At 34.3% G+C, this 21,921-nt stretch overlaps 4 protein-coding genes across 4 annotated transcripts; all 4 read left to right on the top strand.

Moving 5' to 3' along the window:
- Window positions 1–3,950: 3,950 nt before the first annotated feature.
- LOC120283635 (protein WEAK CHLOROPLAST MOVEMENT UNDER BLUE LIGHT 1-like) lies at window positions 3,951–7,192 on the top strand. The gene is made up of 3 exons (XM_039290343.1): window positions 3,951–4,266; window positions 5,134–5,290; window positions 5,392–7,192. Exons 2-3 carry the CDS (start codon window positions 5,270–5,272, stop codon window positions 7,090–7,092), a joined length of 1,722 nt encoding a protein of 573 aa, XP_039146277.1. The 5' UTR covers window positions 3,951–4,266; window positions 5,134–5,269; the 3' UTR covers window positions 7,093–7,192.
- Window positions 7,193–7,303: 111 nt separating this feature from the next.
- Window positions 7,304–9,260, top strand: LOC120283636 (pentatricopeptide repeat-containing protein At3g29230-like). Its single transcript, XM_039290344.1, is given in 3 exon segments — window positions 7,304–7,931; window positions 7,933–8,238; window positions 8,240–9,260. Coding segments are annotated over 3 exon segments (1,722 nt in total). The 5' UTR covers window positions 7,304–7,319; the 3' UTR covers window positions 9,044–9,260.
- Window positions 9,261–9,347: 87 nt separating this feature from the next.
- On the top strand, window positions 9,348–11,067 carry LOC120283637 (UPF0301 protein Plut_0637). Its single transcript, XM_039290345.1, has 2 exons — window positions 9,348–10,006; window positions 10,163–11,067. Exons 1-2 carry the CDS (start codon window positions 9,880–9,882, stop codon window positions 10,915–10,917), a joined length of 882 nt encoding a protein of 293 aa, XP_039146279.1. The 5' UTR covers window positions 9,348–9,879; the 3' UTR covers window positions 10,918–11,067.
- A 4,540-nt stretch (window positions 11,068–15,607) lies between these two features.
- Window positions 15,608–21,288, top strand: LOC120249570. The gene is made up of 4 exons (XM_039258124.1): window positions 15,608–15,975; window positions 17,654–17,877; window positions 18,010–18,850; window positions 19,199–21,288. The coding sequence occupies exons 2-4, from the start codon at window positions 17,656–17,658 to the stop codon at window positions 21,169–21,171; spliced, it is 3,036 nt and encodes a 1,011-aa protein (XP_039114058.1). The 5' UTR covers window positions 15,608–15,975; window positions 17,654–17,655; the 3' UTR covers window positions 21,172–21,288.
- The last annotated feature ends 633 nt before the right edge of the window (window positions 21,289–21,921 follow it).

Raw genomic sequence — 21,921 nt, forward strand, 5'->3', positions numbered from 1 at the left:
ATGAGACCCAATAAACAATATTATTGACCTAGAGATTCGATTCTGGATTTGTCTATTCATCTTTTAAATAATAATCTAACGCACTAGGCAGTGATTGTTAAAAGGATAGAGTTGAATCTAGTATAAATGTTTAATAATTTAGTGATAGATTATTTGTTACAGTTCTTTATATCATACCACTTATGGAGTGTTTAGTAAAATCCTCTCATTCTATCTTGTAAAAAAAATAATTTTCCTTTTGTAGATAAGTGACAGAATTATTTTTTTATTTTTTTATTTTTTAGTAAAAATAGACAAAACACTCACCTCCATTAATGTTATAAGGATAAGTTGACCCTTCAACCTCATGCTTGCAACCAAAAAATAAATAAATAAATACCATCTATTTCATATGATAGTTAGCCAACAGCCTTTCGATCAATTGACATTGGGTCTTTTGCGTAAAATGTTCATTTCAAAGAGAACCTGGGATCGAATCTCATAGCTTACGTAAAGTGAGGGTACGTGGGTTGGCATTAAACTTTACTTCCTATACATACACATCCCTGGGTTATGGTGCCTGTCGCCTTAAAAAAAAAAAAAAATGATAGTTATGAATTTGTATTTCAATCTACTCTTTTATAATTTGCAGTCCTTCTAGAAAAAAGGCTTGTGCAACTGTGCAAGTAAAATTATTCTTATTTATTCTATTAATATTCTTTAACCTACCAATCAACAATAATCAAAATAACTAAAATAAAAAAAATAAGAACACAAAATTGGTAATACAGTTCAGCACCAAATGCATATATGTTGAATCAAACTTGGAGAATAAATCCGCTCCACTAAAATAAGAGACAAACAAATTACAACCTTGACTCTTCAATCATAATGGGGATCAACACATGGGATCCTTTCCTAAAAATTTAGCTCCTAATTAATCCATGTGGAAAGTAAGAAACATCAACCTTAATAATAGGGGCGGCTTAAGAGTAAAGCTAATCAAACAACCGCTTTAGGCCCTTAATTTAAACTAATATAGTTTTTAAAATCTTATCACTATGATTATAATAATAACTATGTACTGCTAACTAATAACTTTTAAATTTAATTTGTGGCCTCATTATTAACTTTAAATTTTTAAAATTTTTAAAATCTTATCCATGAAATCATAATAATTATTTGTTTTATAATTAATTACTATTTAAACTTTTTATTTAATACTGCAACAATTTTCAAATCTTCCATCAACTAGCTTTTTAAAATAAAAACTAATGAATTAAATTCTTAATTTTTTTTTTACTTTAATGTATGATTAATTTTGTTTTTCTCTCAACAAACAAATCTATTTCCAAAAAAATATATATATATGTAGCTTCTGTTAGGTTGAAAAGATTAAACAATTTTTCATTAACACAAAACCTACAATGTAGAAGGTATATATAGATATACAGTTATATAAATAAGGTAGCTATACAAATATAGATATACAGCTGTATACACAGCTGTATTCCCTAACAGCTTCAATACATAATTAATTCTCTTCTTCTCTCAACAAATAAATTTATTTAAAAAAAAAAAAATGTAGCTTCAACACTTTTTTTAATAAATTTTTTTTTATGCTTGGGCTTTTGTAAGCCTTGAGACAAGTCTGCTTAATAACCGTCAAATCTACTTAATCACCAAACTAACAAATAATGGTAACATTTAAAAATGCATTAGAGAAACTATAGCATTTCAAACCTAACATGTTCAACTTATTACCAATAACAACAGTAACAATCCATTAATTAGTCTCAGCTATTTGGGTCAGCAACATGAATCCTTCTCCTGTACATCACTCTATTAAAGGCCGGAAAACTAGCTAAACCGAACTCAAACATATTATTTTTATAAATTTTTTATTAAAACACTTTTTAAATTTACCTTTTTCTCTTTTACCATGCTCTACCTAAAAGTCTTCCACCTTTATTAAGAGATATTTACTAATCATCTAAAGACATCACCATACCATCTCAACTGGTTATCTCTTAACTTTTTACTAACATGTGATATTGTCAATTTATTTTGAAAAAATTCATTCTTTAATCGGTCATTATTAGTAATATGTAACATTTATCTCAATATTCCCATCTCAATCATGCCCATCTTTTGATTAAATTGTTTATTAATCGCTCCAACATTCTAACTAATACATCATAGCTAATGTAATAATCTTTTTATAAAATTTACATTTCAATTTAATTAATATCAAACTATGATTATCTAAATTTTCCACAATTTTATTTATTGATATATATATATATATATACATGTTTATTCTTTAAAACAATTTACAATATGCGTAGACAGTTAGTAAAACCCACACACCATCATCATTTATTTATGTTATTTATAATCAAAATTAAATATTTTCATGTTCTTTTCCCATGTGATGGAATTTTATAAATATATAACAAAAAAATTAAGCTAAATAAATTTGCACCTCTCTTTCTCCGAATTATCAAACAAAACTATCCAAAACAAAAAAAAAAACAAAAACTTTCTTCTTCTAATTTTAAGTTGATCCAAACAATATAACAAATAACAATAACTTTTGGATATAAACAAATAAATAAATACTAACGGCCTTGGGTCGACGTTGAGTCTTGCTTCTTACACGTGCACGTTTTTGGGTTTTGGTGCTTGTCGTCTTTTTCAAAAAATAAATAAATAAATAAATAAATAAATAAATAATTTGATGGAAAAAGTGAGTGATTTAATTTGAAGAAAAACATGAACATTTGGTACTAAAGTCACTATAATTGGCACTACAAGAGGATGAGTGGATGTCCTTTTTGATTGTGACAGTGTTCTATAAAACCAACTTTCTTAGTGACTTGTCATTCATATATTATTATGGTGTTAGGTGTAGTTTTATGCTAAAAATTTTAGGTATATACTTAATTAGTGGCATATTTTTTTATTAAAAATAACAAAAACATGGCGCATTGACTTCATTGACTCTATCATTTGTGACTATGTAATCCGGCTAATGTGCTCATCCAACTAACTCGCTTACGTGTCATCCATCTAGTGGGATAAATAACATTTTATGATGATTATTTTTTTGAACCTCATTTCCTTAATTTTTTTATTTACTAGTTTCTTAGATTGCCGGTATTCACTGTTAGCGAATTCAGAACATTTTTTATTTTGGTAGCCTTTTGATTTTATATCAATTAGTTATCTTGCATTTTTCTATATATTTTTATTCATTTTTTTATTTAATTAAGTTATAATTTATCTATAATTAAATTAAAAAAAAATAAGAATAAAAAAATTCACATAATTTTATAATCCACTTTTCTTTATATAATTTTAAAATAAATATCTTCTAGGTTGATTTATAAATTAGTTGAGGCCGAAATACATGATTAAAGCCGAAATAAGGAAGAGTATGTGTACTGACTTGTTCATATTGTTAAAAAAAATGTGGACAAGTCATGAACTCTTAAGTATATGTTTGGAAATAAGTTTTTTTTTTATTATTTTTTATAAAAGTGGATAAACTACTGTTTTATTCAATGAAAACAAAACAAGTACAAGAAAAACAATCAGCTACTAAAAACAGGAAAGAAAAATCAATAGACAAATAAGTTAGACGATTATTACCAGAAATAATAAAACACCAAAAATTTGTTTACAACCAAACTTGCAAATAAAACAATAACAAACAATAAATAAAATCACTACTGGGGAACACGAAGATTATATATATATATATATAAAACATGTCTATAGGTACCTTGGTTAATACTTGGGAAAAAAAAAGGAAAGAGATGAATGTATTTGAGTCGGATCACGGACCCGAAAAGTTATAGATCCGAACCACACGAAGCGGATTCGGGTCAGTTAGGTTTTCAAATGAAAGACTGCCACGTGTTATATTAGGCTGTACCGCGGAGCACCAGAAGAGAGATGGAGGGAAGAGAGCTCGAGAAGGCCAGCGTTGAAGCCCAGATTGGGCTTGTTCTCGTCGATCACGACGACCTCCAAATGTCGATGAATCTTCGTTCGGATCCACGATTAGATGCTTGTTTTCTCGAATTCACCGTCATTGTGAATGTTTTCATGGATTTCAGGCGGAGTTTTCGATTTTGGGAAGGCATAGGACGAGGATTCATCTCTCTATTTCGTCCCCAGTTAATCTTGTTTCAATCTGTGCTTCTTGAGCTGTTTTCTGTGAATTTTCTGCAGGTTTTGATTCTATATGCTGGAAATCTCTCACCTTTGGCGAGAAATCGGGTAAATTTTTAGTTTCCTTTGATCTCCGCTGTCTAAAAATTCCATTTTTTTTTTGTATAGAAAGTTAGAAACTGGTTTAATATGTTTATCTGTTTGTTTGTTTGCTTGCTTTTATGACTTATAAGAATCATTGGCATTAGAAACAAAGTTAAAGTTTTTTTCATAGCTTCTTAAGTTGTATATCTGTTCTCCAAGTTGACATTCTGCTGAAATATATTTCAAATTGGGATTTTTTTTTTCATACCTGTTTTCTTTTTTGTTGATTGTTTAATCTTGATTTTCTATTTGGACATGCAACGATGCTGTTAGTATCAAAGAACATTAGTTTTTTATTGGTTTAATTTTTTTCAGTGAGATTCCAAGCCAAGTTCAGAGATTATGAATTGTGAATTGGAGCTAGTTATTGATGTTTTTTGGTCATGGGTGTATTAGAAGTTCACAAGGGATTGTCTTCTCAGATAAATATAGACACAAGTTATGATCTTCATTTTCTGCATGGAATTTCTGTGTATGTTTTATAATAATAATCTTTGAAGAAATCATTGCCGAAAGTCTTTGCTTGATTTTTTCTCAATGCTTTGTTAAACCTGGAAATATTCTTCAAAACAGAAATTGCCATTTTGACCGTAAATGCTATGTATTGTGATGTTATGCTGGAGATTCAGATGGTCAATGGCATTATTTATTGAAATACTAATTGCTTTAAGGTGGATCATGTTGCTTTGTTTAACACGTCGAGAAGGCCAAAATAACTCAGCTCATGGTCATCCTTTCAGCCATGGCAAGTAGCTCTATTTCTTTTATTTCTGAAATGCGAGAACTTTCACTTTTGGAAGTTCTCTTTAATTAAATTTGTTTTGTTCTCAGATGACAATTGAAAGGATGAGCAGTACCAAAATAATTTAGCTTCTTTTTGGAGGTAAGGATGGCAGAAACAGGCATGACCTTTGAATCAGGATAGGCTTCATTGTCTTCGTCTGAAGATGATAAGAATCCAAAAAACATGCATTTTAGTGATAATGAGGTAGCCCTTTTGAGAAACCCACCTGTTTTTTGTTCTCAATTCAGGTAGCATAATAAAGGTCCTTGGATACTATTGTCTGAGTTTCACTTTGTCATGATTAGGAATTGAGGAAAGATGAAGAGCAAGGCTTCTTAATGAATAACTTGACAAACTCGAACACGCAGATGGAAATCGAAGAACTCACCAACATGGAAACCCACCCTAAGATTGAAGTCTACCACAAAACTGTTGAAGAATTGTCGGCTCAACTAAAGATTGCAGAAGCTGAAAGAGAGAAATACGTAGAAAAAAGCAGGAAAACCCAAGCCATCATTGCTAAACTTGAAGCTGAAAATGTGATGATTACCAGTCAATTAGCTGAGTCTGATGAGACACTTGACAAATTTATCCATGTCGTGGATGATTTGAAGGCAGCAAAAGAGGAGCTGCTTTGTAGACTGGCAGAACTTGTCGTTGCTGAGGAATCAAAGATTGCTGCTCTGAGAGAAGCTGAGTTGATGGGCAAAGCATTGAATGAGGAGAAGGAAAAGAACAAGGGGCTTCTTGCACGCATAATAGAGCTGAAGGAAGCTCTTCGTGTATCCAATCGGGCAGTCATTGATGCAGAGGAAAAGAAGGCCGCGTTCTTTGCTGGGATTGAGTCTGAGTTGCTGATTGCCACAGAAGCAGCTCTGAAGTCACAGGAGCAAATTGAAGACATGAGAAAACAGTTGGAGATGAGAAAAGGTTTGGAGAATGATCTCTTTGAGAAAACAATCCGAATTGATTATTTACAGTTAGAACTCAAGAGGGAGAAAAATCAAAACATTTCTGTCAGAAAGGCTGCCTCTGATGCCATTAACGAGTTAAAGAAGCTTATATCAGACATGCAGATCATGGAGAAGACAAACTCCGAAAAACAAGCATGCATAGAGTCCTTACAAGGTGATGTGAAGAGACTGGAGGAAGAACTTCAATCCACAAGAGAAGAAGCGAAAGAATTAAATCTAAAAATCAAAAAGCTTAATACTGATATTCAGAAAATGGAAGATGAAATGTCCGTTGGCTCGTTAGGATTGGAAGTTGAGATTGCAACTCTCAAGTCTGAACTTCATAAGGGCCGGTCTCAGATTGCCGCCGCAGAGGCAGCTGAAGCGAGAGCCCGTAGTTCCCTCACTGGGATGTATCTTGCTGTGCAACAATTAGCAATAGAAGCCGAAAAAGCCAAGAACGAGCTAAGAATTGCAAGACTTGAAGCAGACAGCACTGAAGTTGTGAACAAGCAGGCAACTGAAGATGAAACTGAGAGGAAAGACATCACTGCTGACTCATCTGAGTTATGCCCTGGCATCACAATCTCAGTAGAAGAATACGATTCCTTAATCCGAAAAGCTGAAAAAGCAGATGTAATGACACAAACAAGTCCGAACGACAAACCACAAGCTGTTGAATTAGTGGAAACATCTGATGTTGATCCTGAAAAGAAAGAGCTGGATGCTGCGAATGAGTTGATTAGTGAATTAAAGTTGAGTTTAGAGGTGGCCACAAAAAGAGCAGAGGTAGCCGAAGAAGCGAAAGCACTAGTTGAAAACTATCTAAGGAAGCTAAAAGGCAAGCATCAACGGAAAAAATCCACATCAGAAGCTCCCGAGAAACAAGAGATCAGCATTGCAGATGACAAGCCAACCCTGCCAACAAGCAAGCCTCGCCGCCCCAGTGGGTTTCCTGCTCATGTAAGAAGAAGTACATCACTGACCGATTCGAAGAAAAACGAGAATTATGTCCCCCTTGGCAAAGTTCTCAATATCGAATTTAAAATCTAGGCTTGTCCACTGCTCTATGTTTCATGTATGAGATATTGAACTGTAAAACACAGATGAAAATGATGATCAATCTTGAGAATTCTTGACAAATTCTTTGATTTATGTCAATGTGGTTATGTTGGTGATTTCAGGAATCAATTTTCCATATCTCGAGGCAATGATGAAGGGATAGGATTGAGTCTTGGGTTTTTTAGATAACGTCCTGATTAACTGCCAGTTCGACCTCAATGGCGGGAAGTGCTTCTCTTCTCTCACAGCGCCACCATTTCGAGCACTCTCTCTCAGAGCACCGCCATAATCCCCACCATCTCAAGCAACTCCATTCACAAATCCTCAAGTTCAATCTCTATGATGATCCATTTGTTGCCCCAAAGCTCATCTCTTCCTACTCCAATTGCCACCTTCTCCCCCTCGCCGTCAATGTCTTCAACCAAGTCCGACATCCAAACGCTCTTCTTTTCAATACCATGATCAGAGAATATGGTAATCATTCACAGCATTCCGATGCAGTGTTGGCTTTTCTTAAGATGCAGAAAGATGGTGTCTTTCCTGATAATTTCACCTTCACATTCCTCCTTAAGGCGTGTTCAGGTCATTGTGCGATGTCTTTTGTGAGGATGATGCATGCTCAGATTGTTAAATTGGGGTTTTTGAGTGATATCTTTGTGCCGAACTCTTTGATTGATTCGTATTCAAAGGTTGGGAGATGTGGGTTGGTGTTTGCCAAGAGGGTGTTTGATGAAATGCCTGAGAGAGATGTTGTTTCATGGAATTCGATGATTGCTGGTCTTGTCAGGGCTGGTGAATTGATGGAGGCTACAGAAGTCTTCGACCAGATGCCAAAATAGGGATATTGTGAGTTGGAATTCAATGCTTGATGGGTATGTGAAGACGGGTGACATGGACAAGGCGTTTGCTTTGTTTGAGAGAATGCCGGAGAGGAATGTTGTCTCTTGGTGCAGCTTGGTGTCGGGGTATTGCGAAAATGGTGATATGGACATGGCGAGGATGTTGTTTGATAGGATGCCGAGCAAAAACTTGGTCTCGTGGACAGTTATGATATCAGGATATGCAGAGAAAGGGCTAGCCGGTGAGGCTTACTGCTTGTTTAGGCAGATGAAGGAAGCTGGTTTGGAAGCAGATGAGGGCGGCAATTGTGAGCATTTTGGCAGCTTGCACTGAGTCAGGCTTGATTGGTTTCGGAAAGAAGGTTCACGCCTATGTTGAAGGGACTGAGTTGAAGTTCGTCATTCGAGTATGTAATGCGCTGGTTGATATGTATGCAAAGTGTGGCAATCTTGACAGAGCATGGGGAGTGTTTGAGGGAATGGCAGAGCGGAACTTGGTGTCATGGAATTCTATGATACAAGGTCTGGTGGTGAATGGCCTCAATGAACAAGCTTTGAACCTCTATGCAAGCATGAAGAGTGAAGATTTTACTCCTGATGGAGTGACTTTTATAGGTGTTCTATGTGCTTGCACTCACATTGGGCTTATAGAAGAGGGATGGAGATTCTTTGAAAGTATGGAGAGTGACTATAACATCACTCCTCAAATTGAGCACTATGGCTGTATGATTGACCTTCTGGGCCAAGGAGGGTTGCTAGAAGATGCTGTTGATCTTCTCAAAAGCATGCCTTTTGAGTCCAATGCCATTATGTGGGGTACATTGCTCTGTGCATGCAGGAAACATAACAATGTAGAGCTTGCGGAGGAGGTAGTTGAGCAACTGATTCAATTTGAACCCTCCAAAGCTGGAAATTATGCAATATTGTCGAATATCTATGCCTCTGCGAGCCGTTGGGTTGGTTTGAATAAGACCCGACTCAAAATACTGGCCACTGAAAATGAGTTCATGAAATCGGACAGATATCATTCACATTCAGAAAGAGTTTTGAGAATTGTACATCGGTTGGACCAGCATCTTAAGCAAGCCGCACATGTACCATAGTTTCACTGATAAACCCCAAATACTCACCTGGTAGCTCTTGTACCTTTTCAAGGATTCATGCTTGGTCTTAAGATCATCTTATTCGTGAACTTACCCAACAATCCAGAGGTATGATAATTGAGCTTGATTCTATGTGTATACACTTAATTTCAACAAGGTTTGGTGATTTCCTGTTATAGACTCTGCAATTTATAATCACAAATGCTATTATTTCAAACCTCAGGCTCACCACATTTCAGCAATGTTTATAGTGCTATTAATTCTGTTGAATATTTCGGCCTCTTCTCCCTGTTACTTTCTGGCCTTAATTGCTTGATTGTGTTCTTCAGAAGGAAGTGAAAACATACAAATGTTCTCTTGCTGTAGTTTTAATTAAGTCTGTGGATTTTCTTTATTCTGCAAGTTATCCTGCTATCTTTCTTGCTCGTCATTAACATGTTTTGGCAGAAAGATTGAATCAATCTGAAGCTTCACATGTAATGTTTTTGAACCTCTCCCATACATTCTCTTGGCTCCTGGAATTCCACATCATCCAGGAAAAACTCAGTCATAGTTAGACTTAATTCAGAAGACAACAAAGCCCCAAAAGGGACTTCCAAGCTCAGCTGCCACATGATTGACACAAACATTCAAGCTGATGCCAAATGTTCTTTTCAATGCCACTTGTCCTGCTCTGATTGGTCCAAGCCAAAAAACTCAAGGAAGGATGTATATCCAGAATCTGAGGCTTTGGATGAGCTTTAGAATTTTGTGGTGTGGCTTCATGCAGTAATCTTATATGAATACTTCCACTCCAAAACAATGCTCATTATCTTTTTCCATTCACGGCCACAGAAATGGATGCATCATGCTTCCTCACCTCCAAATCCTTCACTAATGGCAGAGCTTTGGTCCCTTCTTTCAAGGCCGGATATGCTTCTTTGTGTCGGAAGAGATGCTACCGTCATTATTCACAGTTAGTATGTAAGTTCTCTACTCTTTATCCTATCCTTAAGATCACAGAAGATCCATTCATGCCAATTACTTTGTCTTACTTGCTTATAATGATATGCTTCCATTGATCATAGTCTACAAAGGACAAATTCATGATACCTGATACTCTCTTGATCATTCTGTCAGCTTGCAAAATCCAACCTTCATCACAAGATGATAACTATGAACCATCATCCGTTGAGCCTGATTGGCGATCCTTCCGAGCAAGGCTAGTTGCCGGAGAACAAGCATCAAGAATAGCAATGCCGCCAACAAGTACACCCGCTCTTGATGCTAATGAAGATCAAAACTCTACACCTTTCAGCATTGGAGATAAATGGGCACACCCGCTACATGAACCGGAAAAAGGCTGCCTACTAATTGCCACCGAAAAACTCAACGGAGTCCACATATTCGAACGCACTGTCATACTACTACTCTCCACAGGACCAATAGGACCGTCCGGGATCATACTAAACCGGCCATCGCTTATGTCTATCAAGGAAACACACTCTAGAGACCGAGACATCGCAGGGACATTTTCCGACCGGCCATTGTTCTTCGGAGGGCCATTAGAGGAGAGTCTATTCTTAGTAGGACCTCAAGTGAAGGAAGAAGGTGTAGAAAAGAGTGGTGTGTTTATGGAAGTGATGAAAGGGTTGTATTATGGTACAAAAGAGAGTGTAGGTTGTGCTGCAGAGATGGTGAAGAGAAATGCAGTTAAAGTTAATGATTTCAAGTTCTTTGATGGATATTGTGGTTGGGCAAAGGAACAATTGAGAGAAGAGATAAGAGCAGGGTATTGGACTGTTGTTGCATGTAGTCCTAGTGTTTTTGAGCTTAGTAGTGTTGGTCTTTGGGAGCAAATTCTTAGCCTTGTTGGACAGAGGAAGGTGTGGTAGATTTTTAAGAACGTTATCCATATTTTCTGGGTATAATGAGTGTAGTGTATATGATACTATTTTGTGTTAACATTAGATGTATCATGTATGGTTGATGTGTGTTTGTACAGTTTGTATTTCATATTTTCAAAGGTACTTATTTTATTGTTTTTTTTTCTTTGTATCTTGTTGTGTTTTGTATGGAAATGTGAAAGAATTACTTTGAACTTTCTATCTGTTATTATATATAAATATAAAGGTCAAAAATTGAATAAAAATTAATTTTTAATATATATATATATACATTAATCAAAGGGCATAACCTACCTAAATATATTAAAATAGTAAATAGTATATATAGTGGACATGAATTAAAGGTACTGACCAAGTATTAAGGATGGGTGCCATTCACAAATAGTAGTTTGGCAACCTCAAAGAGACAGAATTATTAGTCTGTGGTTGCTCTATTGATTTATGTTATCATATATTTACATTTATATATTTATATATTTTGGACAAAGACGACAAGTGTTACCCCATAAATAATGTTAAAAAACAAGCAGATATAATAGTGCATCAATTATGATAGTTTAATGACCCATTGTAAGTTTATTAATTCAGTCAGACATCACATGGGATGATTAGAGTCATATCATATACATGCTCAGAAGATATTTTAGAAATCAAACCGAATTAATAAATTCTCCTGACATACAATCTTAGAGGGCTATGAATAGTGAATAAGCAGTATTGTTACAATATTTATATAAATATTCTATAATATATGCACAATACTATAACAATACTGTCGACCCAGAAAATTTAATTCCGAATCTACTTTATTCACTATTCTCATAATATCCCACCGCTCTAAAATAGTAATGATATATTTTGTATGAGGGCATTTATTTGTGGGGTACATATATGAGGCATTGCAAAAAATAAAAAATAAAATAAAAAATAAAATAAAATAAAAAATAAAAAATAAAAAAACTAAGTTTAATTATTGCTAATGAGTCCTATAGTTTTAGTTTTAGTTTTTTTATTCATTCATATGTTGAAAATGATGAGAGGAGAAATATTTTTTTTTATTGGAAAAAAAAAAATTGGTGAACAAAATTTATTTTAAAAAAAAAAGTTGACTTTGACCACATTTATTAGTATATGTAAATACAAATGCTCTTTGTGGAGGTTATTTGTGGGAATTTGTCTGTTTTAATTTTAATGGCCAATTACTAGTCACATGATTACGAATGTCCGGAAAAGGACAAAAGCCAGGGGCATTATCGTCAAATTGAAAGCCTTGTAATTTTAATTCGAAAAACGAGGGCTGTTTGGACAAAAAGAAGACCAAGATCTGCCTCGAGATTGCAACATTTCTCGCCGCAAGATCCAACGGTCATTTTTATTCCTGGGATCCATCATCGTACGGAGTTCACGGAAATCGAAATTAGACTTGAAAATCCTCTAAAATTACGAGTTTGACACTAACGTTTACCAAGTAATACCATTATTTAATCCAGCCAATTATTTAATATGCCTCAATTTTCAGATTGAAGCTTTAAATTTTATTAATGAGAAAAAAATTAAAAAAAAGGAAATAATCAGTATTCAAATTTTGTTTTTATGGTTTCATTTTGTCATTTTAAAGAGGGTTTTTGCACATGTATATACCCTCAAAAATCTATGAAATTACATATTCACCCTTTTTATTTTATTGTTCTTAATATAACTCCAAATGTTGAATTTTTTTAATATATATATATATATATATATTAAACTATGTAAAATAAGTATTTATTATCATGAAATAGATGAAATGTCAAGTATAACCTTTTCCCAATGAATAAACTCTCTTTCATGTACTTTCTATTGATTGAAACAGAAGAAAATGCATCCAATGTCAATAATTGTACATAGTTTTCAAAGTTCATTCAATTTGATATAAAAGCATGATTTGATAGATCACAGGTGGAACTTATCACTAATTTTATCTCCATGAATGGTCCTAAAAAGACCTGGAATTAAATTAATTGCCTACCAATTCCTCCTTCATTCATTCATTCATCAACCAAACTTCTCTATAAAAAAAATAAAAACAAAAATAAAAATAACATCAATAACATTAGTATGAAGTGGAGTTAAATGGTAAGTAGTAATTTTTTTTAATAAAATATAGACAAATCACGTATGATGGGTATGCTTAAGCGTGAAGTTAATATCTTAATACGCATGTGTCATCATTTTATATAAGCTGAGGTTTAAACTCATTTCTTTAAAAAGGCATGAACACATTATACTGAAAACTCAGTACCAGTAGATTAAGAGATTGTTGGCATAAAAGATAATTTTATCATATTATTTGTTTATTTATTTACTTTGGGATATAATTTCTCATATTCTGGATTAAGCATCTCTTGTCTTGTGGTTAAAGTTTTGACTTCGGTTATGGCCTGTTTCTATAACGTGACAGACGGTGTGTGTAAAGAGCTCGGAAACAAATTTGAACATATAAAATAAGATATTAAATACTAAAAATAATAATATACTAATACTAGTTAAAAACGGACCACAATGAGAGAGTAGTGTTTGGTAGATTTCTCTTCAAAAGTTGTCAAGATGGAGTTATGGTCTCACATGAAAATGGGAATTTTTGATATGGTTAGTATCATAAAATGTTTTTTTTCAAAATTAGGGTTTTTATGCAACTCATTTCTTTTAATAGATATAAATGCAAGGTCCTCATTCACAATTGAAGTTATTTCTATAACAAGCTCATCACAGCTGGACTCACATGATACCATAGAAAAAACAAAATAGGAAAAATTTTTCCTAATATATACATACGTATAACCAACACTTGTGACAGTGGTGATTATTTGTTTATTAAAGGGTATTTATGTAAAATTAAGTGTGTTATTAATGCCTTGAGATATGACTTGTAAAGGGTATGTTTGTAAAAATCTTGATCTTACAAGGGTATAAAAGTAAATATAGGTGGTTGATGATTTATTGTAATTTTAATAATGCTAAAATTTTCAATTGAAATCCAATTAACATTTGAATTTGACCAAAATAATCTAGATTGTTATTGTGACCATAAAAATCTTCCAAAAATTGTAAGTCATGGTCAATTTGGTGCCCAATTTGACAATTTGAGACATTGTAATTTAATGGACATTGAAATTTTATAAATATTTCAATAAATCAGCCCAAAGAAAATCACAATTTTTTTTTAATGTTGGAAAACAAATTAATATCTATGAACAAATCAAAGCCATTATTTGAGCTCAGAGATTCACTCATGGATTCATTGATAATGTAATTGAATTGTGTAAATAAATAAATAAATAATTTGTTATTTTTTTTGTGAAAAACATTCTTGATAATAGAAATGCATAAATGTCATTTCAACTTTAATAAGATACTTGACATATATATATATTTTATGCTTATGCGCGTAAGCATACAAAAATAGTTGTTTTACTAACAAGAGTTAGTTGGTTCAAATGATAAAAACTCTGATCATGTAAGTAAATGATTTTGAGTTCGAATCCTTATAAAACTTTTAAAGTACCTCACTGGACACTCCTTTAGAAAGATATCACAGTTTTATTTTATTTTTTTATTATGATGATTTAAAAAATATAAACCACTATAATTTTAAAAAACAAGTATTTTGTAAATAGTGTGTTTTTATTTTTAAATGAAGGATATGCAATAGCATGATCTTTAAGGGGAATATTTATGTCCATAACTTAGATACTTTTGTAAAGGGCATAAATGAAATTTTTCTCTAAACAATAAAAAAAATCAATAATAATAATAATTATTATTAATTAAATAAATAAAAATAAAAATATAAAAACCTATCCTTTGCATAAAGGACATCACATTCATCCCCAAGTGGGACCCACAGCATCCCTTTCCTCATTCTTTGAACCAATCTGAGAAAAACAAACATATAAATATATAATATTCAAATAAAGAAAAGATATCCATGTGTTGGGTTTTTTTTACATCAAACCCCCCACAAAACCTCATAATCCTTAAAATGCATAATTACCAAAGCACCCTTGAAGTTATACCAATTAATTAACACAAAGGACATCAAAAGAAGGGTGACTGAGTAAAAGTAGTTGTATGAGATCTTTCATGTGTTTTTAATGTGTGTGTATGAGAGAGAGAGAGAAAAGACAAATTCCTTTTAATTTTTGTACATAAATATTTATTTATTTTTTCAAAATTAATTAATACAATTATACAAATGACATCCACAAAAATTATACCATATATGTAGAGAGAGAGAGAGAGAGAGAGAGAAAAAGTCTTAAATTCCTTTTATTTATTTATTAATATATTTAAATTTATCTCCTTCTCTCTCCTCAATCTTAAATCTAGAGAGAGGAAGATGGAATCCCAAAACTTTATTAAAATATATATGTGTGTGTGTATAAAGAAAGACACATTTTTTAACTTATTATTATTCAGACAATGTTAGAGGGAGGAAAAAAAACCACAAATTATTTATTTTTTTTTCATTTATTTATTAGAGAAACACACAAAATAAATAATAAATAATAAATAATAAATATTTTCTTAAAAATTAAAAAATTAAAAAAAAAAATAAAAAAGAAGGGAAAACCAAAGGAAAGAGAGAGGAATAAAAAGGACCAGATGTTGACAAAATTCATGTCACTGTTCTTAGAAGAGTCCTTTTGTTCTTGTGGAGATTTTCTTATCTGGGATCCCATCTCTCTCTCTTTCTCGCTCCTCTGGCCCAGCAGATCGAAAGCCTCTCAATCTCTTGACAATCTCCTTCTCCTTCTTCTCCTCTTTCATCCATAGGACTTTTCTTCATTGCTGCTGCCATCTCACTCTCTGTTGTGTTTTTGTTCTTCTTATTGCCTTAAATTTCCCACCTTTGTGTACTTTAACCACTTGGCTGGTCTTCTTCTGGTCCTTTCTGGCTGCTTTTGCTCCTTTGGGGGGGTACTTGCATGGTGGAAAGTTTGGATTTTTATGGGTGTTACTAATCTGATTTGCATATGCAGTTTGTGAGATGGGATTTGGCCTGAGGTGATCTTTCTTTTCAACTTTGTTCTCCTTTGCCTCTTTATTTTATTTTATTTTATTTTTTGTTTTGTGGATTAGGTTGCGTGTTCCTTGGTTTTGTTATGGCTTAAAGGTGGGATTTTTTGGTGATTTGATTTGTGTTGTAATTTGTTGGTGGTTTTGTAATTTAGAGATTGGGATCTTGGATGAATTTTGAGATTTTGGGTTATTTATCTAAGTCTAGTTACTGCTTTAGTTTTTTTTCTTCTTTCTTTTTTGGGAAAGTTAATGGCTGCTGTATGAGTAATTGTAGGGCTGTTGCTGTGATTCATTGATTGTGTGTTTGGAATCTATGTCATTGTAGTTCTGGCCTGAGTTTGAATTGTTGCCATTTTTTTTTTGTTTCTGCCCTGTTTGGGAATTACAGCTGCTATGCATTTTGGATTCAATTCTGATTTATCTGAGATTTCCATACTGGTTGTTTGCTTTCTCCTTTCCCTTTGGCATCTTAAAATTAGATTCCCTTTTTTAATGTATGTCATAGTTTGGTTTTGGGTGATTGATTATTAGGCTCATTTGTCTTAATTCTATTGATATGATTCATCTCATCATTGTTTATGTATTTTCATTTGGGATTCCGGTGATTAGGTCTCACTATGGCTGTGCATTTTAGGGTTTGGTTTTGAGTGAAAACTTCAAGAGCATATGTTTTACTGTTGGCTAGTATATGCTGCATTGGATAGCTCCAACTGCTTGTTTTGTTGAGCTCCATAATTGTACACAATTTTGGCAAGTGGTACTCTTTTTTGTTGTGACCTGCTTCAGTTTTTTCATGTAATTTTCTTCATGAACTCAGTCAATCATGCCTTCATGGTTTAATAAGAGTTGCTCGCTGCTTCCTTCCTGAAGTGGTATTACTTCATTATTACATTTGTGGAACTTGGGTTCTCTTTGTTGAAGTTTCATTTATCTTAATTTACATTTTTGTAGCAATTAATCCTTTGAGTTAGCTTCCTGTTCTGCTGGTATTGCATTGTTGATATTTATTAGGTTTGTGCATTGGATACTATGCTTGGTTCACAGACCAGAAAGACTTTGTAAAAGAGAGAAACAGATGCTTTTGACCGTCCTGACAACGGCTTATCAAATGTCATGTTGAGCAGTAAATTCAAAGATTGTTTATTTCTGGGTTGAGTTCCTTTGGTTAGAGTTGTTGTTGGATGAGAATACTAGGTTGATAACTTGACTAGCATAAAGTTATGTTGTTTCTTAGCCTCAGTCATCCTGGGAAAGACTTAATAAACTCATTTGCAAATGCAAAACCTTGTGAAGATCAGATATATTAAGAATAGATTGCATCTTTTATCAGACATAGACGAATATGATGCGTGCCAAATCAGTCTTATTCATCAATATCAATTGGTGTGTTTTTTTCTTTTTAACTTTTAACTTTTTATGTATATAGTTTTTTATGTATGAAGGTAAACAGATTTACGGTAATGATAAAAAGCTTTAGAGTGTAAAAAAAGTCTTGTATTCATTAGCAAAATCGGTTCTTTAATATCTGCTGAGATCTTGTTTTCGCAGAGTTATTATTTGATATCCTGTATCTTCACTTCTGTCAAAGGTGGAGACTTAATAGCTTTCTTTAGATATCTTTGGATTGCTTAAAGAAATAAATTTTGTGAATTTCCCTTGCTAGGAATGGGGACCAAAGTGCATTGTGAAAGCTACCTTCCAGGATATTACACCATGAGGGATCCTAATGAGGGTGTAAGTAGTGGGTGGTTTCCGTTTTATGATCGAAATTTAAATGGGCACCTCCATGGTGGTCTCTTGCCAGAGCCTGTGAAGGGCCATTTGAACCATGATATGGAGATTGTTAAAAGGACAATTCTTGAACATGATTCCGTGTTCAAAAAACAGGTAATAGGGGTTGTAATTTTGATGCAAGCAATCACCTAACTTTATATCTTGTTGATTATGGGTTTTGTTTGTTAGTCAACGATGATTTTTGTTGTTAGTATGTCTAATTGTGTTTGTGAACTTGTTATGCAGGTATATGAGCTTCACCGTCTTTATAGGATACAAAAGGACCTGATGAAGGAACTAAAAATGAAAGAATTAACCAATGGTTCGGTACCGATTGATGCATCCCGGTCAACTTTATATCCATCTCAAATGCCAGCAGAAGTTACAAAACATGTGGCGCAGATGTACCATTTGCGTGAAGTAAGCAACCATTATGAGGGGGTGGCGCCCATGGATAATGACAATATGAGGATCCCTTTGAACTTTTTGAAGGAGAATGGTGCGCAGACAAGTCCAGCATCTTCAATTCCAAAGGCAAATCGAGTTTCAGTGAAGGATGGTGAATCATCAGGTTCAAAGATTGCAAGATATCCAAAGAGAATGATTGATCTGGAACTTCCTGCTGATGTATATATTGACTGTGAAGATACTGAAAATGTTGAAATAGGAAATATAGGATCATCGACTAGTGTTGTAAATTCTCATAACAAAGGCAGTGACCTTTTCCCTGAAAACGATGTGAAGCTGACTCTCAGTGTTGGTAAGGATCCTAGTGCTATTGGAGTTTGCTTGCAACCATATTCACAAAATTCTCTATTCACTCAAAGATTATCTGACGGGAATGAACGATTCAAAGGTTCATGTGCTAAGGAAGCACCTAATCTGGCTTCGAGTGATTTCTTTGACACAAAAAGTTACAATGAAAAGATTCAGGAGCATCAGAATTCAACAAGATCACGCACAAATTTCCTTGGCCATGAGAGAGGTTTCTTCAAAGACAAGCATGGAAATGAAGGAACAAGATTGAACTTCTTCCATGCTAATGAGGAAGTTAAAAGGGAATTGCCACTCTTTAACAGTGAAGCGGGTAAGACTTCTCTATTTGGTTATTTTGTTTTAACAACGTTGTGTTCATTTGGCTCCTAATGATAGTTTAGAGTTTGATTGTAAACAGATTAACAGATCTTTTCCATTCAAGCATGCATCTCATTGTTGCTGGAACCACTGAATTCCAGGAAGGTTTCATTTCGTTCAATGCATGGCGCGGGTTAGATTCTAGTATAAAAAGTCTAGAGGGTCTAGTAATTAATGATAGTTTACTCTTTGTCCAATAATGCTTCTTGTGCTCGAGTGGATTTGGTCATCTCTGCATACCATTGAATTAAATTTCATTATTTGTACTGATTTCCTCATGCATCTTGCGTTAATTTTTCAGGGCAAAGTAGAAGCACTGGTAGTTATTTTAGTCCAAGCCTCTGCAGTGAGAGAGATCTCATATCACCATCGAAGCCTAAGAAGTTGTATGAAAATAATCAAAGTGATCAATGTAGAAGAGAAAAGTGGCTTGGAGAAAAACCGACTTATTTTCCTGAATGCTCTGAAAGAGGCCCTCAATTCACAAATTCAAGCTATTCGAGATCGACCCCTCAAACAGTGCATCCATTTTCAGTTCCTCCAACAGATTATCTAATTTCTTCATCTCAACTAGTTCCAAGCTCCAGAAAACCATCAAATGGTATAACCCACGTCCCCATTGCAGTTCAAGCTCTTCCTTGTTTTACAGGTTCTTCAGCAACCGGTATGCATAATAGGAATTCCAAATCGAGGACTCAGAATGGAAAGACTCAGGACATTTACTCAAATGGTTTCCATAATGGTTCTCAGTCAGATTCTATTTCTGCTTCACATCTTTTTCCCACATCATTCACTTTGGGCAAGCCAAACCTCAAAACTGGTGATGATTTAACTTATGGAAATTCTGAATTTCATGGACCCCGAAAGCTGTATAACGGCTTGGGATCGAAAGACATGAAATCTTCAAATGCAAACCAACAAGATAAAACAATTAGTGGCATTGAGTGGAGGCATGACGAATCCTCAGGTGTTATATCTTGGCTTGGAGCAAAACCACCGTCTATGAGGTCAGTTGACGGAAAACATGCAGAGTTTTATACGTATGCATCTTCTTCTGGAGGTATGGTTGCTCCAAAATTTGAATGGGGACAAGAGAGGGAAAGATCTCATATGTCTACTTTCCTGGACTCGGTTTCAGCTGTGGGGGTCAAGGAAAGAAGATTTCAGATAAATGAAGTGTCTGATGATCCGAGCAGTAAAAGGATACTCGGGTTTTCAGTTACCGATCAAATTCAAGCAAATCTATCGAATCCAGTCCTTAATTCACGTGAAAAACTGTCTTTATCTGTTAACAGTAAGCACAAGCAAATAGATGGCTGTACTGAAGATCGCAATTCTAAAAAGCGAGCATATATGAGTGATTTGTTCTCCGGAACTGGTGCTGCCGGACACATCAGCAAAGTTCCACCTGAAAGCACTATTGTGGTATCTTTTCCTGCAAAAACTACTACTGGTATTGATCTGGAAGCACCGAACAATCATCTGGAAGACGATGGCACTCCTTCGGGACATTTGGGAATACCAGTTGAAATCCCATATTCAAAAACAAATGGTTCACTGGAAAAGGACTTGTTTAATGATCCTATTATTAGAAATGCTGCAGAGAATATCATCTTTCTGTTGTCTGATACATGCGGCTATATGAAGGATGCATCTTCATGCCAATTGTCACCAGGTTCATGCCATTCCTTGGATTGGTTTGCCGAGGTGGTTTCATCCATTGCGGAGAATGCAGGATCAAGATGTCATGAAGACGATGAGTTGGATTCGTTCGAGTCCATGACCCTAAAGCTTGAAGAGGTGAAGGTGGAAGAGTACACCCAGTGGTGTAAACCAATGGAACAACCAGATAATCCTAAAGACGGGGAAGCAAATGCTGCTTCACTACTATTCACCAGGCCTCGGAGAGGCCATGCGAGGAGGCGACGGCAAAAAGACTTTCAGAAAGACATACTTCCTGGCCTTGTATCATTGTCAAGGCATGAAGTGATTGAGGATCTTCAAACTATTGGGGCAATGATGAGAGCTGCAGGCATGCCATGGCCAATGGGTTTGTCAAGGCGTGGCACCGGCCAAGGGAGGGGAAGACGACGAACAAGAAATGTGGCAGTCACTGTGGTGGAGAATCCTCCTGTTAGCCCGCCACCGGTACAACCTTCGAGTACAGAAGTTGAAGCAAATGGTACGTGCATGGTCGGGTGGGGGAGAAGAACAACACGACAATGCCGGAGGCAAAGGTATCCGTCGGGTAATGTTGCCGTCCTTTTAACTTAAAAATGTTTAGAGTGATACAGTTTGTGGTGATTGATACTGTCATACAGGACAAATGATAACTGAAAAAAACAAAAATTGTAGGCATTGAATGAATGCATTGGCCATGCTTCTTGATTCTGATTTTGGATCTTCACACAGACTGTACATTTCAGAATAAGATTGTAATGAGCTTTGAACAACTTTCTCATGATAGATTGAAGTTGGCTCCATCTTAAACCTTTCAGAAAAAAAAAAAATTATATATACATGTTGGTATTCTGTTGGGATGAACTGAGAACATTTTGGTCATGCATGCAGATTTCATAGACCGAATGAGTTGTTGGAGTTAACCAATTGTTTGGTTCTTATTATATCAAATTAACCACCTGATGCAGAGCTAAATAGAATAGGAATTAAACTATATAGATGGAAGTTTCCCTATTTTAGAATGAACATAATAGCTGGTAACTAGGTAGTCAGAACCGGACCGGATCATTGAATTGTGCTAGTGTAAAGTTCAAGAGTTGAGAGAGGTAAGAATAAAGTTCAAGGGTTGAAAGATTCGACCATGGTTACCGGAATTTATAAAATAAAAATAAAAATAAAAATATTGTAGATTAAAAAATAGGTTATTTTTTAAAACCAAATATATGTAATATATCAAATAAAGAAATTCACATCTCATCTCTAAAACAAAGTCTAATTACATAAAATTAAATAAATTAAAATTGAAAAAACTTTCAATTGAAAAAAATAAATAAAATATTAAAT

Source organism: Dioscorea cayenensis, chromosome 19, assembly GCF_009730915.1.
Source record: "Dioscorea cayenensis subsp. rotundata cultivar TDr96_F1 chromosome 19, TDr96_F1_v2_PseudoChromosome.rev07_lg8_w22 25.fasta, whole genome shotgun sequence".
In the NCBI taxonomy this organism is placed as follows: domain Eukaryota; kingdom Viridiplantae; phylum Streptophyta; class Magnoliopsida; order Dioscoreales; family Dioscoreaceae; genus Dioscorea; species Dioscorea cayenensis.